At 36.0% G+C, this 15,821-nt stretch overlaps 1 protein-coding gene across 1 annotated transcript in view; it reads left to right on the top strand.

The window, feature by feature from the left end:
- Positions 1–15,821, top strand: part of prxl2b (peroxiredoxin like 2B) — a 32,400-nt gene that overhangs the window by 16,111 nt on the left and 468 nt on the right. The window contains exon 7 of the mRNA XM_056468562.1: positions 15,795–15,821. This exon is cut by the window's right edge and continues 468 nt beyond it. Within this exon, the coding sequence (XP_056324537.1) occupies positions 15,795–15,821 (27 nt within the window). The remainder of the gene's footprint in view (positions 1–15,794) is intronic.

Below are 15,821 nucleotides of genomic sequence, written 5' to 3'. Positions count from 1 at the left end.
AGTTGGTATTTCTGTGTGGAGTTTGCATGTTTTTTTCCGTGTTGGCGTGGGTTTTCTCCAGTTTCCCCACAGTCCAAACACTGAAACTGAAATTGACCATAGTGTTTGAGTGTGTGTGTGAATGTAAGAATGTATGGGTGTTTTCCAGTACTGGGTTGCAGTTGGAAGGGCATCTGCTGCATAAAACATATGCTGGATAAGTTTGCGGTTTATTACGCTGTCGTGACCCCTGATAAATAAGGGACTAAGTCAAAGGAAAATTAATGATTGAATGAATATATTCACCCTATCTCTGTGTCCTAACGACAACCGATGCAGCTTCACAATAAAACGTCAGCGTCATGCAACATTTCAATTTTAGAAATGTTTCTATTTCTGCAATGTCGCAGCAGAACAACAGCGTGACAATGACAATGAATAAAGCACATAATCTGTACCTGAGGTGATCAGTGTTAAATTCTACTCAATATTAGTTTAAATGTCATTTTACGTGACATTTATTGTCATACTACTGAAAGCAGCAGCAGATCACCCCAGATCTTGAAAATAAAATAGGTTTGAAAATGAAATCAGTGCAAACCAACAACATCAGTCATTCAGAAGCCTATTAATACTGTTAAATAGGTTGAATATGTATTCATTGTGATTTGGGAGTGCAGTAGCTGGTATTAACAGTAAATGTTTGTCATGTTGCGTTGTGTTTGGTGCAGACAGACAAATTGCTTGTCGTTGAATTCTTGTTGCATGTTGTGAAGACACGGTGTCAAGTAATTCCAAGCATTTATGATTTTTTTTTTTTCTGCTGAAGATATTCTGAAGAGTTTTGTAAAAAACCTTTGAGACCCATAGTAGGAAAAACAAATACTATGGAAGTCCATAGTTACAGATTTTCAGCATTGTTCAAAATATCATCTTTTGTGTTCAACAGGTGTGTGACAGGTAAAGGTTGAGTAATTGAAGGCGGATTTTACATTTCTGGGTAAACTATCCCTTTGCTACTTAATGGATTAATATAGTGTTAAACTTGATAGTGGACTTTTGGTCCAATGCCAGACTTAATGTTCATTTGATCCATTAAATCTCAATTAAAATGAAGCACAATTAACTGACTAGAAAATTATAGACCGGTACTATATGACGATAAGCAGTACTACATGTATTTCATTCTTAAATTGTCATTCTTTTTTATTTCTAATCCTTCGGCTTAGTCTATGATTTATCATATTCATTATCATATATCATATTCATCAGAGGTCACCACTGCGGAATGAACCGCCAACTATTTAGGCATATGTTTTACTCAGCAGATGCCCTTCTAGCCGCAATCCAGTACTGGGAAACACACTCTCACATATACTCATACACTATGGCCAACTTAGTTTATTCAGTTCACCTATAGTGCATGCCTTTAGACTGTGGAGGAAACCCACGTCAACATGGGGTGATTTTAAAATGTTAACCGTACTGCTCACCTCTAATAACATCTGATCATCTTACAGTGAAGCTTTGGCTTTTAAAAAGACTCTGTTTCACTATTGTTCTCATTTTGATGCTTGATATTACATTTTGGTCAACCAGTAAATGATTTTTCTCCACAAACTGCCTAACGTTTCCCTGTATTTTATATGTTTTACTATAATCGCCTCAAGAAAGTGACCACACCATTACATTATTGTGTTTTTGTGGTTCATAGACGTGCTGCATTTTCTTTCCTTTACTGTTGTAAAGGGTTTTTAGGATTTGGATTGATCCATCAAAATAAACAAGTACATACTACTGCATTCCAAGTTAAAACTGGCACCCAAAACGCAAGCATGCACTGTAAAAATATCCATAAATTAGCATTTTTTTGTATCATGTTATTATGCTTTATTTTTCCCATTTATTTATGCTTTTGAATTATGGGACCTTGATCTTTCTTTTAACAACTTTTAACCTTAAAACATTCACATTTTTAACAGTTTAAAGTGCTATATTGTCTGTGCTGATGTTGCATATTACGCTACAAAAACCTTATAATAAACTGCCAGTATATTTTCTGTTATTTTACAGACTTCCTTATGATCTATATATTATTTCTTATACATTATATTATTTCAAACTTGGGCTGCACAGTTTGAGTGTCGATATCGCAGTGTGTGTGATTATAGTTGACCAGAATCCACAGGTCAAAACACAGGATATTTGAGGAGATGCTGCAGATTTTAACCAATTTAAAGTGAAAGTTTATCATCTGCATGTGTTTTTAAAGCTTGTGACTGTGTGAGCATTTTAACAGTATATATAGCATTTTTGTAGTGCATAAAGAAGTTTTAGTTTAGTTATTTATATGATGAAGACTGTGCAGTGTTGTTTTACATTTGATTATTTAATTTCTGTACCTCAATACTGTTACTCTTTCCACAAAAGTATGGTTTATTTCACTTTAATATCTGTTCCGTTGTGTTTATTTATGACTGTAGTTTGTTTATTATATGTATATAATAAACTACATAAAATATATTTAGATTTCACTCCCTTACAAAGTCACTTTATTAGGTACACCTGGTTGAACCCCTTGTGCCTTCAGAACTGCCTTAATCCTTCGTGGCATAGATTCAGCAAGGTACTGGAGAATTCCTCTGAGATTTTTGTCCATATTGACTTGATAGCATCACACAGTTGCTGCAGATTTGTCGGCTGCACATCCATAATGCGAATCTCCCGTTTCACCACATCTAAAAGGTGCTCTATTGGATTGAGGTCTGGTGACTGTGGAGGCCATTTGAGTACAGTGAACTCATTGTCATGTTCAAGAAACCAGTCTGAGATGATTCACGCTTTATGACATGGTGTGTTATCCTGCTGGAAGTAGCCATCAGAAGATGGATATACTGTGGTCATAAGGGGATGAACATGGTAAGCAACAATACTCAGGTAGGCTGTGGTGTTGGCACGATGCTCAATTAGTACTAATGGACCCAAAGTGTGCCAAGAAAATATCCCCCACACCATTACACCACCACCAGCCTGAACCGTTGATACAAGGCTGGATGGATCCATGCTTTTATGTTGATGGCAACAAATAGGGTATATGCCGAAGTATGCTAATAGGTCTTTTAATTTGCCAGTGACCTGGGTTAAGCGCTTCCGGTGAACTGTATGCCTTTGCAAAATCGCATCGTTAAGTTCTGTTTTCTTTAAAAATCAGTGATCTCCACTGGGTGAGTGATATTAGATATAAAGTGGGTCTCAGATTGTACAAGAAGCACTGCATTAAATTACATTTTTCCCCGCCATGTCTTTATAATATGAGCATTAATTTTACCCCTGTATATTCAATGGAGCTTCTGCGCTAGTCTGCCATTTCTGACAGGCACGTGCGAGTAAACTGCTTTTTGTCTCGTTTTACGCTTGAGCAGCTAAATGAACGCCAAAGTCTGTTTAACTCATTATATTTTAATTACATGACAACATCGATACTGTAAAAGGAATTTGTATAAAATGGAAAAAAAACTTTATCAGTATGGGAACAACACTAGCTCGGCATATACCCTATTTTGACCCCACCATCTGAATGTCACAGCAGAAATCGAGACTCATCAGACCAGGCAACATTTATCCAATCTTCTAGATTGAATTTTTCATTAACGAGCAGTTAGATAGGTGTACCTAATAAAGTGGCCGGTAAGTGTATTGCAGAGAAAAAAAAAATGTTGCAATGTCAAATTTTGCCAATATCGTGCAATCCTATTTCAAACTACTAAAAAGTCACTTTGTTAAACTGTAGAATTGAATATTCAACATCAAAAGTTGACAGAGCAGAGATCAAGGTCCCATATTGTAATTCACAACCATAAACAAAAAAACACCTGTGAATCTCAAAATATGGGAGATATTTTTTTACAGTGTACCTTGTTTTGCTGAATTCTCTGTAATAATCTTCTGAGCCATTAAAAATGAGCAGAACGCTCAATGAAACCCTCGCAGGCATCCACAAGGCGCATTACGTGTTTTGCTTCAGCATGACCTAAATCATGTCAAGCAGCAAACTTAACAAATAGCTGTTCTATACAGAAAGGCGTGAATCTGTCTGATGTCTGAGCACAGATGCTTTTGGCTAATGCAAGTGGCTGTTTAAACAAGCGAAGTGATTGTAGGGTAGAACAGAGTCTTGTTGTGAAACTGATCTTTTGCTTTTACATGCTCTTAACGGCATCGAGGCCCCATGATGCACCTGGGCGTGAGACTATAACAACGAAACCCACTAAAACCAACAGATGCATTTCCCCAGGCTGCTATTTTTGCCTCTGGTGATTAAAGGGGGTTTTTACGCTGACGTCATGTATGGTCTCTGAAGTGAGGGTTTTACAGTGGCATCCTGGAGGAAATGCCACTTTTGGCCTCTTTCTTCTTTGTCATTTTGAGATGAGGTAGGCAAAATTATTCTGTTCAGATGGTGAATGCAGTTTATTGAGTCTATAGAGAGAAAACATTAATTTATAACAGAATCCCCAGAAAAATGTAATATAGTGAATTGGTGATTATTTTAATAATTCTGTAAAATAAATGGCAGTTTCATCTGGAGTTACTGGATCTATTAGTTCTGGGTTTGAGTAAATTGAAATATATTCATTCATTAATTTTCCTTCGGCTTAGTCCCTTTATTCATCAGGGGTCGCCACAGAGGAATGAACCCCCAACTTATCCAGCACATGTTTTACACAGCTGATACCCTTCCAGCCGAAACCCAGTACTGGGAAACATCCATACACACTCATAAACTACGTCCAGTTTAGTTTATTCAATTCCCCTATTGCGCATGTGTTTGAACTGTGGGGAAAACTGGAGCACCCAGAGGAAACCCACGCCAACACGGGGAGAACATGCAAACTCCACACAGACATGCCAACTGACCCAGCCGGGACTCAAGCCAGCGACCTTCTTGCTGTGAGGTGACAGTGCTAACCACTGAGCTACCGTGTTGCCCCTATAAAATATATTTTATATATGGTTTTGTGGCGTTCGCAAAAAATATAAACATATGTGAAATATGGCTTTTTTTTTTTTGGTTATTAAATTTTTTAAAAAACATTTTTATTTTAAGTCTGGAAGAAATGCCATGCGTGGTTTACAGAATAAAGCAAAAAAAATGATTAATTCAAGCATATAACTATAAATCCCAAATCCAGAGAAACAGAATTTTAAAGTGGCTCATTAAAAAAAATATTTATTTATTTATTTGATTTATTATTTAATTAATTAATTTTTTTATTAATTTATTTATTTATCTATTTTTAGATTGATTTATTTTATATTTATTTACTTATTTATTTATTATATATATTAATTTTATTTATTTATTTGTTTATTTATTTTATTTATCTATTTTATTTATTATTAATTTATTTATTTATCTATTTTATTTTATTTATTTTAGTTTTTGTTTATATTTTTATGTAACATTACGATTCAATTCAATTCAATTCACCCTTATTTGTATAGCGCTTATACAATGTAGATTGTGTCAAAGCAGCTTCACATAAAAGGTCACAGTAAATAGGAACAGTGTAGTTCAGTTTTTAGTGTTTAAGTTCAGTTCAGTTCAGCTCAGTTCAGTGTGGTTTAATAATCACTACTGAGAGTCCAAACACTGAAGAGCAAATCCAACGATGCGCAGCTCTACAGATCCCGAACCATGCAAGCCAGTGGCGACAGCGGAGAGGGAAAAAAAACTTCACTAAAGGTGGAAGTGAAGAAAAAAAACCTTGAGAAAAACCAGGCTCAGTTGGGCACGACCATTTTAATTTCTCCGCTGGCCAAATGTCTTGTGCAGAGCTGTAGTCTCAGTGGCGGAGGCTGGAAGCTGGCCTCAGCGAAGACTCGTCTGTCTCTGGAGCGTCACAGGAATCAGTCTCATGTTCTCCACTCCTCCATGACCATCACAGTAGCTGCTCAGGATTCGGCCAGGTCCAGGATATAAAAACCTTGGGATCATCTCGTCGTTGGTCTTGGATCGAATCAGTGGCTCTGTATAGTCTGAGGGCCTCGGGAAGAGTATCCCCAGGTGGAAATGGAGAATAAAGAAAATAATTAGCGTAGTTGATGTTCACAGTGTATATCAACAAGATGCATAACCTGTGTGGAAGCCCCCAAGTGGTGCACTGAGTGTATGCTTTACTGAACAGATAGGTCTTTAATCTAGTTTTGAATTGGGAGAGTGTGTCTGAGCCTCGGACGTTATCAGGAAGGCTATTCCAGAGTTTAGGAGCTATAAATGAGAAGGCTCGACCTCCTTTACTCGACTTTGCTATTCTAGGTACTACCAGAAGCCCTGAGTTTTGAGACCTTAAAGAGCGAGTTGGATTGTAGCGAGACAGAAGATTGGTTAGATAAACAGGAGCTAGATTATTTAAAGCTTTGTAGGTAAGAAGCAATATTTTAAATTCAATACGAAATTTAACAGGCAGCCAGTGTAAGGAGGATAAAATTGGGGTGATGTGATCAAATTTTCTAGACCTGGTAAGAACTCTGGCAGCTGCATTTTGTACTAATTGAAGTTTGTTAATAGAGGATGCTGGGCAGCCAGCAAACAGTGCATTACAGTAGTCCAGCCTAGAAGTCATAAAAGCATGGACTAGCTTTTCTGCATCTGAGATGGATAGCATACTTAGTTACTTAGCGATATTTCTCAGATGAAAGAAAGCAGTTTTTGTGACATGGGATATATGATGTTCAAAAGTTAAATTGCTGTCTAATATGACACCCAGATCTTTTATAGTAGAGCTAACGCTAACTTTGTATCCCTCTAATTGTAGGTCGAGTTGTGAGATCTGCTGTGTACAGGATTTTGGCCCAATAAGTAATAATTCTGTTTTGTCTGAGTTTAAGAAGTATACGGTGTATACTTCTTTTAAAAAATTTCTTGGCTGAAAAATTATAAACCGTTTTCAACAGGTTTTTTATAGTTTGATCATGTTGTTTATTTAGATACTTTAATCTGTGCATAAAATATGATTTAAATAAAATATATAAAACTATGATACATCATATCATTTAGCTTTGAATATTGTACACAAGTCAAATGTACTATTTTACGGTACTTCATCATCATTTTGGGAGCTTTGTTAATTTTTTATGATGCTAAACACAATTCCCATTTCTGGGTTTTGATGCATTTCCATTATACTTTTACTATGCAGTCATTATTTCCAAGTACAGTCACCCCAAAAAGCATTTGAACACATAGAATGTAATAAATGCCTTTGTATTGGATGGCAGAACACATATTCCCCTATGTCTGGCTGTCTTTCCGCAGTTTCAGAAAGTACACCACAAATTTTTTCTTGTGAATGACAGCGGTGTAGGAGAAATGAGCTGGTTTGATGAACTGCGGTCGGGTAATGTGAACTGCAAAGCCATTTGAACCGACAAAGACACTTACAAATGTTCTGAAACATGTTTGTGGTCACTTGGACAAAACATTTAATGCCAAAATAACGTTTTCTGCCATTCCTTCATGGATTGGTTAGCATTTCTTGTAATTTGTCATATAAGAAAGTCTTAAATCTTAGTCAATGCTAGAGAGACAGAAAAATATAAAAGAGAACTTGTTGGGAAGGGCGACATAGTGGCTCAGTGGTTAGCACTGTCGCCTCACAGTGAGAAGGTTGCTGGTTCGAGTCCCCAGTTGACATTTCTGTGTGGAGTTTGCATGTTCTCCCTGTGTCGGCATGGGTTTTAATTCAATTCAATTCACCTTTATTTGTATAGCGCTTTTACAATGTAGATTGTGTCAAAGCAGCTTCACATAGAAGATCATAGTAAATTGAAACAGTGTCAGTTCAACAATGTCAGTGTCAGTTTTCTTCTGGGTGCTCCGGTTTCCCCCACAGTCTAAAGACATGCGGTATAGGTGAGCTGAAGAAACTAAATTGGCCGTAGTGTATAAGTGTGTGTAAATGTGAGAGTGTATGGGTGTTTCCTAGTACTGGGTTACAGATGGAAAGGCATCCACTGCATAAAACATATGCTGGAATAGTTGGCAGTTCATTCCACTGTGGTGACCCCTGATAAATAAATCTGAAGAAAAATTAATGAATAAATGTAAACCTAAATGTAAAGTTACATACAGTCCTCTGTATGCAACCTTAAATTTCCTTTACAATATGCAGACGTGTTCAATTGACAAATGTGATTTAAATACACATTATAATCAAACTTAATCAAACAAAAATGCTATAAGAAGATATCTAAATAAAAAAAAAGCATCTATAAACATCCAGGTTGGTAACGTGTCCTTCTTCAATTCCTCCGATTAATATTAAATGACCGTCAATATAGGTATTACACTGAATACATGCACATTCGTGCCTATATAAATGCGTGTGCATATATATATACAAGTCAGCAATTCATGCCCCCGTGACAAACTGGGGTATTAGACGCAAATAAGGAGTAAGGACTGATGAGAGTGTTATGAAATTTAATAATGCACTCTGAATGGAAAGAAAAAACTTGTGAATTTTTGCGATTTGTGTTTGTGTGTGTCTGCTCGGTCTGACAGCTGCCTGTGTGGATCTTGTCGGAAAATATGGCAAAGTCCTACATGATGGTAATAGTTTGATTGCAGTGTTTACTTCAATAATGCCACTAATATATGCACTCTCCACACGTCTTGATTCCCTTTCTGTTTAGTTCAGTTATGACTTTAGTCAGATTAAGGTGATCAAAAATCACTGTTTGGAGCTTATGTAGGCCTACAGTTCAACATTCATGTTTCACTGAATAAACAGTTAGTAAACACAAGTACATCTTATTGAACTTCGTTTATTTTCATTATCAATTATCATAGTAGAACAGTTTCTCAAGCAGTTTGTGATGCATTTTGGAAACAGGAGATGAGCCCCTGGTCTAATGCGCCACCTGGCTTGAGAAACCCGTTCTCAAAGACTTACTTTTAGTCATTATTTAGGTAGCACACATATTCTGAATGCCTTCGGCAGAATTCAAATGAGCCATTTTAATCTAGATTATTTCCAAGATTACTGTGAAATACTGTAAAAATGTAACATCACATGGGAAATATTTAGAAAGGAAATAAAATGTCCGCTCTCAAACTTTCAACCATCTATTTTGAGCATTTTCTATTTATTTATATAGCAACAAAATCAGGCCTTCTCTCAGAAACAACCCATACCTCCATGATAAATTCTTTAAATAAACAACAACACAACTGTAAAATGTCTTTATCATTAAATTAACATATTAGAAAGAAAAGATGAAAGATGGACACTGGATACAGGAGTAATGATGCCGCAAATCTGTGTACCATATTTTTAGCAAGTTTTAGTCTGCTGGTCTATTGTTTTGTCTCATTCATAGTTCATGCAGAAGTCTGGATACACAAGACTGCATTTTCAGAAGGATCCATTGTGTCGCACCACACCCCAAGAGCTACCTAAAGACCTTTAGTCCATCAGCAGAATAAACAGGCTGTCATTCATCAGCGTATCTGTAAAGCAGATCGGCCCCAAAGCTCTCCGTACACCACCTCAGGAAGGAAAAGGCCCAACAGACACTGTCAGAAGCTTAAACCCAGTGTCGTCACTGGAGCACAAGGGTGAGGCCAGACGGAAACCGGATTGACTGGGAAAAAATCAATTGTATGAATTCAATAAGTACATATGTCTTGTGGTCTTGTGTATCCAGACTTCATGAACTATACTGCAAAAAATATCTGTTAATTAACAGTTTTAGTATTCATTTACGGTTGTGAATTGCATTATGGGATGTTGATCTCTGCTCTGTTGACTTTTGATGTTTAAAGGGCACCTATGGTAAAAAAATCTACTTTTCAAGCTGTTTGGACAGACATATGTGCATGTAGGGTGTATAGACTGTCATATTGGGGTGATATAAGCACACCCAGTGCTTTTTTTTTCAATTTAACAACATAAAAAAAGGTGGACCAATTGGAGTCTACCTTATACTTCAGCCGTTTGCATTTCTCGCGATCCCAAAGCTCCCTGTGATCTTAACTAGCATGCGTTTTAGAATTCTAAACATAGGTTTCTATCAGGGTACACTCAAGTCGACGGCTGGGCGCCGCGGACCGCTGCAGAAATCTATGTTTAGAATTCAAAAATGTGTGGCGCGACGATTCGGGACACTTCATGTTTCTGCCGTGCCACAGAGAGTGTCTAGTGTACCGTGTTGCGGCTTCGAGCGGCGCATCCGGTGCCTCAGTCAAAGTTAATTCAGTGTGTGTGGTTATTAGTTTCTGTGTACAAGCTGTACACAGACATAAATGATTTTGTACTCTGTGCTTGGTCTGTGTCAGAGTCGTACATGTACGACTGAATGGTGATCCTCTCTCTCCTTCTCTCAGTCTCTGTTGCAAACGCAGAGCGGGTGAGCTCATGGCCCCGCCCCCTTGTTACGTTGGCGGGAAGCCGAAACTAGTCTACATGTGAAGCAACACACCCATAAATCAGTGAACTGTGGACACGCCCCCAACATGACACTTTTTAACACATTATAATAAAAAAATCTGAATTGTGTTTTAAACTGAACCTAAACTGGCACACTCAGAAGAACCATAATATTAATATTAAATCAGAAAAAAGAGGTAAACTATGTGCCCTTTAAAATTCAACTCTGAGCTTTATTGACATTGTAGTGGTTTGCTATAATATGTATAAGAAATAACATCTACAATAACAATATATCACTTTAAACTATTAAAAATGTTAATTAAAGTCACTTTTATTTAAGAAAGATCGAGGTCCCATAATGCAATTCAAAAGCATAAATAAACAGGGAAAAATAAAAACATAAAATACGGAAAACTTATTAACTTATTTATGGACACTTTGAATATGTATTGTATATAAATAAACTTGACTTAGAAAGTGAGTCTGGCTTCATGAAAGAGGCTCAAATGGGGCTTTAGGACTGTGCGATATATCGAAATTGAATTGCAATCGTGATTTCAAACCTTGCGATTAGCTAATCGATATAAAATATATATCATTTAATTTCCCCCACCCAAAGCAAATGGAAGACTGCCATCTGTGTGTGACAGCCTTGCTAGCCAATTGAGTGAGCACACACAAATTGCGCAACTGAACACCCACAATAAAAAAACAAACAAACACGAAAGCGGAAACAAGTGGGATGATGGCATCTGCACTTCAGAAGCATTAATAGATGAATTTATATCAAAGAAAAACAGCTCGTTGGTAATATGGGAATGTTTTGGTTTCAATATCACAGACACTGAACAAAAAACAGGTAATTTGTCAGAGCTGTAGCAGAATTCAAATCGTTAAATCGATAATATCGTAATATCTGTCCAAAAAACGCAATTAGATATTTTCCCCAAACAGCACAGCCCTTTTGAGTTTGTTCATTCTTTGATTGGAATAAATGTTTTAGGGTAGTCTGATTTGTGTGATTTATGTGGTATAATGAACATAAAGGCTTGTGTAACCAGACTTGACTTTGGCATGAAGTAAAACAAATGAGATTACAATAATACATGACAGAATTTGCACGAAAAAAAAAAACCCTAAAACAATGATTTCAACAATCAGAATTGCTGTGTGAATCAAGGTTGAGACATCTCAATTGGGTTTCTATATCAAACATTATTTTATATGCATAGAAACCATAATATCTATCTGGCTGTCTGTCTATCGCACATTGATATATATATATATATATATATATATATATATATATATATATATATATATATATATATATATATATATATATATATATATATATATATATATATATATATATATATATATATATTCATTCATTCATTCATTCATTCATTCATTCATTCATTCATTCACTTTCTTTCACTTTCTTTCATTTACTTTCTTTCGGCTTAGTCCCTTATTTATCAGGAGAGACCACAGTGGCATGAACCACCAACTTAACCAGCTTGTGTTTTACGCAGTGGATACCCGTCCAGCTGCAACCCAGTACTTGAAAACACCCATACACTCTTATTCACAAACACACACTCATACACTACGGCCAATTTAGCTTACCCAATTCACCTCTAGCTCATGTCTTTAGACTGTGGGGGAAACCCACGCCAACACGGGGAGAACATGCAAACTCCACACAGAAATGCCAACTTGATGTGAGGCGACAGTGTTATATATATATATATATTGAATGATGTAATGAATATATTACTCACTCTAAAATATAGATGATCAATATATATTCATTTTTTTTGTTTTTGTGTGTACATATAAATGACCCAACATACCCATTCTGGTCTTTATATCTTCAATTTTACTTTTTAAAATCAACTTCTTAACATTTTGTTATATTATGTACTAATCATTGATATTTGAGGGTTTCTGTAAGTTTTATTAAAAACATATTTATATTTCAGTGATTATTTTTTTATATTTAACTCAGAAAATATATATCAAGACATTTTAATGTACAAAAAATATTTTTTGACCCATTCAGCTACTATTGAAGTGAATTAAAACAGCTTGATTGTGCTGAAATGTACAGATATTGAACTGCACTGAATCAACAGTAAACTGACATGGGGCCCGATTACAAACATCTCGTGCAAGTGCAGAAAAGAAAAAAATTCCCAATTAATCAATTATTGCATTATTGAACTGCTTTGAATGGGCGGAACGGTGGCTTATTGGTTAGCACTGGGGCCTCACAGCATATTCTCCCTGTGTTGACATGGGTTTTCTCCGGGTGCTCCAGCTTCCCCCACAGTCCAAACGAATGCGCTATAGGTGAATTGGATGAACTGGATTGGCCGTAGTATGTGTGTGAATGCGAGAGTGTTTAGGTTTTCCCAGTACTGGGTTGCAGCAGGAAGGGTATCCACTGCGTAAAACATATGCTGGAATTGTTGGCGGTTCATTCCGCTGTGGAAAATACATCAACTCAATCTACAGGCACAATAGTGTCTGTAAAAGACTTCTATTAATACCACTGAAAAAAGAAGCCGTGCTGCTCTAACTTAAACACAGGCACATTCGGACAAGACGTTTCTTTGAAGTTCAATAACAGGACGTGTCGCAGGTCTTGTTTACCCATAAAAGTCCACCGGAGTCTGTTTTGTCATTTTAAGCCATCGATGCCGTTTCCTCTGTCAGATTGTGTTCTGATTGTGACTTTCACATGGCTGTAAATGCAGACACAGACTGACCTCTGTATACCAGTTTTCCTGTGATTTATAGCTTTGATGAAGCATTTGCCTTTATTAAAGTGAAAAGGCGAGTCTTGTCAAAATGTGTTAATTTCACTGTAAAAAGCGATTATTTGTGCTTACCAGACAGATTTCGCGCTGATTGGACAATTCAAATAACAACAAAAATACAAGATGCTTTTTTTTTCCTACAAAAATAACTAAAATGTCATTATGCAATGTCATATGCCCATATCGGAGTACTGAGAAGCCATTAATATAGTTTTTATACATAACATTTTTAATAGGATGCAACATGTACTGTCTTTACGACCAACAGGCTACAATAAAGTCACTATTTTTCAAACGTCACAAATTAAATGGAAAATAAATTTTTAAAGATAATTACATAACATTCATTTATTTTTGCATTCAGTAACAAATGAGTATTCAAAAAGCTTTCCAGTTACATACTGTCAAAATCTGAAGGAGTCCTTGAAATCCAAAACAATCATGAAATTAAATTCCTGGGACAGACTAGTGCAGGCATAAAATGGCACTCTTCTATAAAAATACACACACATTCCGGCAGACCATATCATCATGATTAAGGGAAAAACATGATGTTTTATCAGGATCAATCTGTAGAAAATACAGTGACCTACCAGCCTGATCTCACGAGAAAACGTAAGTATTTTACGTTTTGATAGTTTAGTGGCTAATTCGTACGAATTCGTACGAGTTCAGTCGTACGAAATTGTACGATATTAAAAAGGAGGCGTGGCACCTAACCCCACCCCTAAACCCAACCGTCATTGGAGGATAAACAAATCGTACTATATTGTACGAATTAGATCGTACGAATTAGCCACTAAATCAAAAAGTTACGAATTGCCGTGAGATTGCGTTGGACCTACAGTTGGAGTGTTTCTTTGTGCTTTACTGTTTTAAGGGTTTTTATGGTAAAACAATTTAATCTTTGCAAAACAATACTGCAAAAGTACAAAAGTTAATTTGTATTTACATTAACAGTATTTAACTGTTAATTTAATGTAATTTCATGTTTTATAATTAATATTTTTTACTCTTTTACATTATTTTACTGTGAAAAGTGCGGCCATTTTTACAGTGTACTTTAAATAAAAGGGAGTAAATCTGTTTACCTAAAAGGCGACAAGTTGATTTAACTTTAAAGGGAGTACAGTTAAGTTGACTTAATTTAATTATTATTATACACGTACTAATTTGCTAATAATTTAAACGCAGTGGATTTACTCACTTTAGGTAAAGTCAACTAATCGCTTTTTACAGTGTTCCCCTGATAAATAAAGGGACTAAGCCGAAAAGAAAATGAATGAATTAATTAATAATTTTATTGAGTAATTTGTAATATCAGATTTGTTTTATATTTGCCATGATGACAGCACCTAATATTTCAAGATACTAGTATTCAGCTTAAAGTGACATTAAGTGGCTTAACTAGTTTAATTTGGCAAGTCATTGTATATCACATATGGTTTGTTCTGTAGACAATTGGGGAAAAAAAGAACTGCTCAAGGTGACTAATAATATTGACCTTAAAATGGTTTCAAGAGTTCGCACTTGGATATTTCTCGATGCTATTAGCAGGTTTGGCATGCTATCCTGGGAGAGAACCCTGAGCTCTGAGATAATTGAGCCCAGGGCTCCTGCCTGGTCAATTAGCATATAAGGGGGTCTGAGATCACATAGGTCTCGAGAGCTGCCCCAGGTAAAGGAGGTGTAAGGGGGGAATCTTCCAAAACAAAGATAATGCAGTAGGACTAAATCAGTATATGTGATTTCAGTTCCTGCTTGTTATCAAACTATTTCATAACTGTAACAAGAGGGAATTCAATCATAACTTAATGTTATAACAGCTATCATGACATTATTTATCAATATGCCACTCTTTTTGGATTCTCGGAAGCTTTAGAAGCTAAAAATGTTAAACAGTAAATAGGTTGGTACCATTGTTTTTGTTTACATCCCTGAAACTGGTCTATCTATTGTAGGCTTGGATCGATCTGATTGGGTTATTGCTGATTTTGGATGGTAGACCAGCCGCGATCAATCAAATCACATGCTCCTCTCGAAATAAATTTTTTAAATTCACTGAAATAAAAAAATATATAAAAATGCTTTTATTCTTGTTGATTTAAAACAAATAAGACTTTCTCCAGAAGAGAAATATTATAGGAAATACTGTGAAAAATTCTTTGCTCTGTTAAACATAATTTGGGAAATATTTGGAAAAGAAAAAGAAAATCACAGTAGGGAGAATAATTTTTCAATAACTTCAACTGTACTCGTCAATTGTCTTTTTGTCTAGACCAGGGGTCACCAATCTCGGTCCTGGAGGGCAGGTGTCCCTCCAGGGTTTAGCTCCAACTTGCCTCAACACATCTGCTTGGGTGTTTCAAGTATACCTAATAAAAATTTGATCAGCTTGTTCAGGTGTGTTTGATTAGGGTTGGAGCTAAAATCTGCAGGACACCGGCCCTCCAGGAACAAGTTTAGTTCTGGTCTAGACTGTAGGAAATGAATTTTAATGATTTAGTTTTCACATCATCATTAATTTTATTATTGTTTTGTGTGTTTACAGTGCAATGAAGATGTTTGCACGAGATAA

Source organism: Danio aesculapii, chromosome 11 (genome assembly GCF_903798145.1).
Source record: "Danio aesculapii chromosome 11, fDanAes4.1, whole genome shotgun sequence".
Classification (NCBI taxonomy): domain Eukaryota; kingdom Metazoa; phylum Chordata; class Actinopteri; order Cypriniformes; family Danionidae; genus Danio; species Danio aesculapii.
This window is presented reverse-complemented; position numbering and strand designations above follow the sequence as displayed.